We start from the raw sequence: 8,493 nt of genomic DNA, 5'->3' as shown, positions 1-8,493 counted from the left end.
TTGGGACATGACCGGTAGTTAAAATTAAACGGATGTTTGTGGAACCTACTTTGAGAGTAGTCACCTGGAAAACAAAAGGATTCGATTCCCGCTCTAGTGCCTGTAATATCAGCATCACATTTTAATATGTCATCTATGTTAAGCATAACTAGTATAGTGAATTAGATAATGCGCATGCTTATAACAGTGAGTCTTCTATAAATTACGCAATTCTTCGACAGCAGACACTGTACGACTAAAACTTCTGGCACCTATATTTTCTTCCTCGTGTATATGAAAAAAGAATGAAGACCTTGGAGATTATTGGTTGTTTACTGGCCATTATTGTAAGTGGTAATCAACAAGTGAATTTTTTGAAAATCTTATAAACTCAATAAAAATATCGTACACCAAAGAAACAACTCCGTTAGGGCAATTGAAATTTTTGTTATCTGGAAAGCAGATGGAAAACACTATAGTAGAACCAGAAAGATTTTTGTAAGATATTTTTGCTCAGCCATTTGCTCTTAGTAATCTCATCCGAGTTTTGTTGCAACTAAATGTGCAGACGAATGTCTCTAGTCACAGTAACGGAGATCTTATTTCTCGTCATTGAACTTTTCGCCTGGTTCCGCCCACTCTTTCAACAGAACCAAATTTTTTTCCATGTATTTGTTCAAATTATGTATTAGGTGCACAACTTTGCTTCCTCCGTTTTCCTATAGATGGCTTTAGCGATAAGTGGTGGTCGAAATAAATAGATCATAGACGTCATACAATAAACTTGGGCATCTGTCAACATAACCCCATAGAAACATTAGTCGATTTGTGTCTGCATCATAAAGTTATTGACGATTGAAAATATCAGTTTACGAGTCAAATTTTCCTCATTTGCGAGAGGTTTTATTTTCTGCTTCAATATGAAGAAATCTGCGGCTGAGACTCATCGAATGCTCTCAAATACTTATGGTGAGGCCGCTATTAGTGAAAGAACATGTCGTGAGTAGTTTCAACGCTTCAAGAAAGGTGATTTTGACGTCGAAGACCGGCATAGCGGTGGAAGGGAGAAGGTTTTCGAAGATGCAGAATTGGAGGCATAATTTGATCAAGACTCGTGTCAAAATCAAGAAGAATTGGCACGATCATTGGGAGTAACTCAACAAGCCATTTCAAAACGCCTCAAAGCCATGGGAATGATTCAGAAGCAAGGAAATTGGGTGCCGTACGAATTGAAGCCGAGAGATGTTGAACGGCGTTTGTTTGCTTGTGAACAGCTGCTTGAAAGGCAATGACGGAAGGGATTTCTGCATCGCATTGTTAATGGAGACGAAAAATGAGTTCATTACAATAACACCAAGCGCAGAAAATCATGGGGAGTTCCCGGCCATGCTTCCACGTCGACGGCCAAACCGAATATTCACGACTCCAAGGTCATGCTCTGTATTTGGTGGGACCAGCTCGGCGTAGTGTATTATGAGCTGTTAAAACCAACTGAAACAATCACAGGCGATCGATATCGAACGCAATTGATGCATTTGAGCCGAGCATTGAAAGACAAACGGCCGCAACACAACGAGAGACACGATAAAGTGATTTTGCAGCATGACAATGCTCGATCCCATGTTGCGAAAGTGGTCAAGACATACTTGGAAACGTTAAAATGGGAAGTCCTACCCCACTCGCCGTATTCTCCAGACATTACTCCCTCTGACTATCACTTGTTTCGATTAATGGCACACGGCCTGGTTGACCAGCACTTTCGGTCTTATGAAGAAATAAAAAATTGGATCGATTCGTGGATCGCCTCAAAAGATGACCAATTTTTTCGACGCGGGATTCGTACGCTGTCCGAAAGATGGGAGAAAGTAGTGGCCAGCGATGGACAATACTTTGAATCATAAATGTATAACCAATTTTTACAACAAAGCCTCGAATTTCGGAAAAAAAACGACGGAAGCAAAGTTGTACACCTAATATTTAGTTTATAAAGGAAGAGTTTAAGTTTGTATTTGCAATATAACAAAAATTCAATCCGTATTTAAATAATAATTTAATGACTTCCCTCTCTTTTTGACTGTTCGTATTTACGTAATTTACACTGTAAGAGGTTGTGTTACTATTGACGGGAATGGGAGAAAATATAACAGCTTGTTATACTTTTGCTGAAATTTGCTACTGTTGAAATTTGCTACTTTTTGCAAATGGAAAGTTCGTCAGAGAGTTTCCAATGCTGGACATCGATATTGCACACAATTTTTAATAGAAGATAAAACAATTATTGTACGTTTTGGTACGATCAATTCTTTCAGGTGGTTAGTCACGCTTACGATTCCTACCGTGCTGTACAATTCAAAAGATACCTTGGTGAATGCAGTGAAGCACTAAACAAAACACTCGTACTTGGTGAGTATTAAAATTTAGTGCACCCAAAAAAATGTCATAAAAAGTGGTATAATTATTAATAATAAATTTCAATGCAATCAAATAAATATAATCCAAGTTCGGGAACCCAGAGTATTAAATTTATTACAAAGCAGGACGCTAAGAAACTCCGAGACGAGCATCAATAAAAAAACATGATAATAGAGACTCAACCTCTATTTACGTTGTAATACATATTGAACGCGGAAACTTATATCTGGAATCGTTACCGTTCTCGCAAAAAAGCATAAGAACTTAAGCTAATAAAAAGCAATTTATGCAATGCAATTAAATATTTGACTTGTTAATTGTTCTATTAAATCGTATTATTAAATAATTTCTAGTTCAGTCAAAAGATATATTAATATAGAAAGATTTTTAATTAATATAGAAAGATAGAAAAAAACTTATCCTGAAAAAATTACAGGCGCTCTCTCACCTGACGGTTGTTCTTTATAAATATTCATATGAGTTTACAAAACAAAAATATAATTTTGCATAACAAAATAATAATCTTATTAGCAATTACTTTATAATTAGACAAACAGAACCAGAATTGTTCTAACTTTGCTTCCTTATTTAGCGAAGTTACTTATCGTTCTATATTGTAAATAATATTTCATGTCTGCTTCGTAATTGCTCGATAGTTTCGTGTTCCGAGTAAACAAAGTAAGGACATCCTTATCAATACATCGGATTGATTCGCGTAAGACCTAGCATTCCAAAAGAAAATCTCTAAATCTCTGCGTTTTAATTAATTCTTGTGTTCCAGCGAGTCCCGGTCCCGAATTGTTTATTTGCGCATTGCAGAAGGACGGCCAAGTACGTATAAATATACGTACTTAATGTACGTATTATACGTATTTAATGTAAAAAGTGAGATGCTACTTATACTTTGCAGATTATAATTAAAATGACGGTCCCATCAATAACCAATAACAATACTATGAAAAAGTTTATTATACAATATAAAACTAATTTAGCTGAAGTATACATCACAATATCAGCATTAAGACGCACAATTTAATATTAATTCTTATATTCTAAAGAAAGCAGATCATCTATATATTGCCAGTTATCATTTTACAATACTCTTCGAAGTATGTTTTAATAAAACGAAGCATACGAAGTAATCGGACTCATCTATTTCAGATTTTTGACGATGAAGGCGTGATGCAACAAGGTGCAATGCGTAAATTTATAACAGACGTCACCCCCAATGAAAGTGAAGTAGAATTTTCATGGCATGTACTCGACATTTGCTGCAGTAATGGTACTCGATTATTTCTATGCATGCCTATGAATGTGTGTGTGTATGTTATAATGAAATTAAAATACTATTAGAGGAATAATAATATTCTTCAAAATGAATTCTTTCATATCAAATATAATATTTTCATTTAATGATTTGTTTCCTAGCTGACTCTCTGGAGTTTCCTTCCATGGTTAAGATGACGTATGTTTATAACTGCATCATACCGATTGTGTCTAACTTTAAGCTAGATATGGATTGATAATTTCGCTTTATGCAATATACAAAATCTGTTTTCATTCAAAATCTGTTCTTCATCGGATATTCTGTAAAACTTCCTCTAATATTGTTTCAACTATTTATATAACTTTATTATCTATAACAAATTAGTGCCATGACCACACAATTCAACAGTATTTCTGTAATAATTATATAAAATGTGGTTCAATAAAGTATAGTTGTTCTATAAAAATGTATTTTGTTCTTAGCACGTCTTTTTATGTTAGGTTTGCGCGTTAATTTAATGTTTTCGCGGGATAATACTCGAGTAATGGGATTGAAGATAATATTATATATAATTCTCATTTAAAGTAAATATTATATTAATGCTAGGGAATAAAATTTATAAGACGGCTCGCTTGAGTCACTTTTTACTATTTGTGGAATTCCACTCAAACACGAAAATAAACACTTTTTCCGAATATCAGGTAAATTAAGGAAACAAGAGAATAACATAACGGTCGCGCAATTCAAATTTCTTTAACATTTTTCCACTGTCTTGCTGTAACAACATCTTCTAACGCGATTGCGTGGTTAAAATATCTGAGTCCTGTATGACAAAAGGAATAGCACCGTTTACATAAATAATTAATATCAAAAAAATATAGAGAATATATGTAATAATCATTAAAAATACATATAAGGAATAAGAAGTATTAAAAGATATAAAAAATAAGAAACATAAAAAACATAAAAAGTAGTAAGAGATATCTATCTGCAAAAACGGGGTTAATCGTTTTCGTGTTCTTTTACCCATTTCATCAAAATTCAAAAATATATTAATATTAAAAATTATTCCGTTAGTTATGTGATTACAAAAAATAATCTAGATACAACCGGACATACTTCGATATTGTTTACAAAAGGAAAGAGTTACGAAAGAAAAAAGATAAAATTTTAATGTAGATACATGCGTACATCCTTGAGGTGCTACTTTTGCTTTACAGGTTGTATTCACAGTAGTTGTTTCGCGAAACTATTAAACATTTAATCATATAATGTGAAAAGAGTTAATCACAATTTTATGGAACACATACAAAAATATTAAGTTTTAAATGTAACTTAATAACATCTTATTAGCAAAAGATTTGCAAAAAAATATATTTTATACAAAGAGACCGTTTTCTAATATAATGATAGATACAAAATAATACGCTGACTTGTAAATACAAATCGTTTATAAATATGCGGTTTATTTATGATGCGAAATACAAATAAAATATGTGGCAATCGAATTTGTTAGCAGTGCTAGCTCTACAAAAACGATCCAGACGATAAAGACTCGTGGTCATTGTATGTGTCCTGGCCATTACGGTAGGTGACATGCAACAATTGAATTAATTAATTATTATAATTAAGAGGTAATTAGAATTAACCAATCACTATTGGGACATAACCGGTAGTTAAAATTAAACAGATGTTTGTGGAACTTACTCTAAGAGCAGTCACCTGGAAAACAAAAGGGGATTCGATTCCCGCCTTAGTTCCTATAATATCAGCATCATATTTTAATATCTCATTTAAGTTAAGAATAACTAGTATAGTAAATTAGATAATGCGCATGCTTATAACAGTGAGTCTCCTATAAATTACGCAATTCTTCGACAGAAGACACTATACAACTAAAACTTCTGGCACCTATACTTTCTTCCTCGTGTATATGAAAAAAGAATGAAGATCTTAGAGATTATTGGGTGTTTACTGGCCATTATAGTAAGTGGTAATCAACAAGTGAATTTTTTTTTAAGTTTTATGAACTTGATAAAAATATCATACAGGAAAGAAACAACTTCGTTAGTGCAACTGAATTTTATGTTACCTAGGAACTAGATAAAAAAACTTGGTAGAAACGTAGTTCCTTAGTAGTAGAAAGATTCTTGTAAAAGATTTTTGCTCAGCCATTTGCTCTCAGTTATCTCAACCGAGTTTTATTGCAACTAAATTTCCAGACGAATGTCTCTAGTCACACACACAATAACGGAAATCTTATTTCTCGTCATTGAACTTTCCGCCTGGTTGTCCCCACTCAGTTACAAGAACGAAGTTTTTTTTCCATGTATTTGTTCAAATCATGTGTTTAGTTTATAAAAGTAGAGTTTAAGTTTGCAATATAACAAAAATTCAATCCGTACTTAAATAATAATTCAATGATTTCCCTCTCTTTTTAACTGTTCGTATTTATGTAGTTTACACTGTAAGAGATTGTGTTACTATTGTCGGGAATAGGAAAAAGTATAACAGCTTGTAGTGAAATTAGTTACTTGCAAATGAAAAGTTCACCAGAGTTTTCAACGTTGAACATCGATATTGCACACAATTTTTAATTGAAGATAAAACAATCATTGTTTGTTATTTTGGTATGATCAATTCTTTCAGGTGGTTAGTTACGCTTACGATTTCGAACGTGTTGTAGAATTCTTTACGTACCTTTATAAATGCAGCGAAACACTAAACGAAACACTTATAACTTGTGAGTATTAAAATTTATTACACTCAAAGAAGTGTAATAAAAAATTGTAAAATTATAAACAATAAACTTCAATACAATCAAATAAATATAGTCCGAGTTAGGGAACCCGTAGTATTAAATTTGTTCTAAAACAAGACGCTAGGAAACACTTGAGACGAACATCTATAAAAAAACATAATAATAGAGACTCGACCTCTATTTACGTTGTAATACACATTGAACGCAGAAACTTATATCTAGAATCGTTACCGTTCTCGCAAAAAAGCGTAAGAACTTAAGCTAATAAAAAGCAATTTATGCAACGTAATTAGCTATTTGACTTGTTAATTGTTCTATTAAATCGTATTATTAAATAATTTCTAGTTCATTCAAAAGATATATTAATATAGAAAGATTTATTATTAGAAAAATTTATACTGAAAAAATTATAGGCGATCTCTCAACTGAAAGTTGTTTTTTCAAATATTCATATGAGTTTACAAAAGAAAAATATAATTTTGCATAACAAAATAATAATCTTATTAGCAATTACTTTATAATTAGACAAACAAAACCAGAATTGTTCTAACTTTGCTTCTCTATTATATGAAGTTACTTACGTCTTATATTGTAAATAATATTTCATATCTGCTTCGTAATTGCTCGATAGTTTCGTGTTCCGAGTAAACAAAGTAAGGACATACTTATCAATACATCGGATTGCTTTGCGTAAGAGCTGGCATTACAAAAGAAAATCCCTAAATCTCTGCTTTATTGATTAATTTTTGAGTTTCAGCGAGACTCAGTCCCGAATTGATTATTTGTGCATTGCAGATGGACGGCCAAGTACGTATATTTGTATTTAATGTAAAAAGTGAGATGCTACTTACACTTTGCAGATTATAATTAAAATGATCGTCACATCAATAACCAATAACAATACTATGAGAAAGTTTGTTATACAATATAAAACTAATTTAGCTGAAGTATACATCACAATATCAGTATTAAGACGCACAATTTAATATTAATTAATTATTATATTCTAAAGAAAGAAGATCATCTATATATTGCCAGTTATCATTTTACAATACTCTTCGAAGAATGTTTTAATAAAACGAAGCATACGAAGTAATCGGACTCATCTATTTCAGATTTTTGACAATGAAGGCGTGATGCAACAAGATGCAATGCGTAAATTTATAACAGACGTCACTCCCAATGAAAGTGAAGTAGAATCTTCATGGCATGTATTCGACATTTGCTGCAGTAATGGTACTCGATTATTTCTATGCATGCCTATGTATGTGTGTGTGTGTGTGTGTTATAATGAAATTAAAATACTATTAGAGGAATAATGATATTCTTCAAAATGAATTCTTTCATATCAAATATTCAATTTTCATTTAATAATTTATTTCCTAGCGGACATTCTGGGATTTACTTCCACGCTTAAGCTGACGTATGTTTTTAGCTGCTTCGGACCGATTGTATGTAATCTTTATGTTTGATGTGGATTGATAATTTCGCTTTATACAATATACAAAATCTGTTTTCATTCTTTATCGGATATTCTGTAAAACTTTTTCTAATACTGTTGCAACTATTTATCTAACTGTATTATCTATAACAAATTAGTACCATGACCATACAATTCAACAGTATTTCTGTAATAATTGTATAAAATGTGTTTCAATAAAATATAGTTGTTCTATAAAAATGTATTTTGTTCTTAGCACGTCTTTTTATATTAGGTTTGCGGGTTAATTTAATTTTTTCACAGGATAATACTCGAGTAATGAGACTGAAGATAATATTATATATAATTCTCATTTCATGTAAATATGGGATAAATTAAATGAAATGGAATTCAGCTAAATAAACGTTAGATCACACTTACTGAATTCCTATCAAGATAAGCAAAAAATATTCTCTTGAATAAATATAGCAAGATTTCATCGCTTCTAAATTGATTGTTATCTATATTGACTCTTGATTAGATCTATGTTTGTGTTTATTTATTTCGCGAATAAAAGAGTAAAGTACCTCTTGTCGTCATCGTTACGAATATCGAGCAAGAACCACGGTTTTACAACAACAGCGCGATGATCGT

General features: G+C 31.9%; 2 protein-coding genes across 4 annotated transcripts; both read left to right on the top strand.

Annotated features, from left to right (window-relative positions):
* The first annotated feature begins 224 nt into the window (after positions 1-224).
* LOC116853079 lies at positions 225-4,124 on the top strand. The gene is made up of 5 exons (XM_032833949.1): positions 225-326; positions 2,289-2,382; positions 3,173-3,222; positions 3,553-3,673; positions 3,820-4,124. The coding sequence occupies exons 1-5, from the start codon at positions 285-287 to the stop codon at positions 3,912-3,914; spliced, it is 402 nt and encodes a 133-aa protein (XP_032689840.1). The 5' UTR covers positions 225-284; the 3' UTR covers positions 3,915-4,124.
* Positions 4,125-5,002: 878 nt separating this feature from the next.
* LOC116853080 lies at positions 5,003-8,100 on the top strand. 3 transcript variants are annotated; one of them, XM_032833951.1, is made up of 6 exons: positions 5,003-5,245; positions 5,349-5,644; positions 6,308-6,401; positions 7,171-7,226; positions 7,535-7,655; positions 7,806-8,100. In XM_032833951.1, the coding sequence occupies exons 2-6, from the start codon at positions 5,603-5,605 to the stop codon at positions 7,889-7,891; spliced, it is 399 nt and encodes a 132-aa protein (XP_032689842.1). In that variant the 5' UTR covers positions 5,003-5,245; positions 5,349-5,602; the 3' UTR covers positions 7,892-8,100. The 3 variants fall into 3 exon arrangements, with proteins under 3 accessions (XP_032689842.1, XP_032689841.1, XP_032689843.1); XM_032833950.1 differs by having other exon boundaries at positions 5,006-5,245; positions 5,540-5,644; XM_032833952.1 differs by having other exon boundaries at positions 5,051-5,245; positions 5,540-5,644; positions 7,177-7,226.
* Positions 8,101-8,493: the final 393 nt, after the last annotated feature.

This window comes from Odontomachus brunneus, unplaced genomic scaffold (genome assembly GCF_010583005.1).
Source record: "Odontomachus brunneus isolate Ranch 3 - 2012 unplaced genomic scaffold, Obru_v1 Obru_scaffold_276, whole genome shotgun sequence".
Taxonomy (NCBI): domain Eukaryota; kingdom Metazoa; phylum Arthropoda; class Insecta; order Hymenoptera; family Formicidae; genus Odontomachus; species Odontomachus brunneus.
Note: the sequence above shows the minus strand (reverse complement) of the source record. Positions and strands in the feature narration are given on the sequence as shown.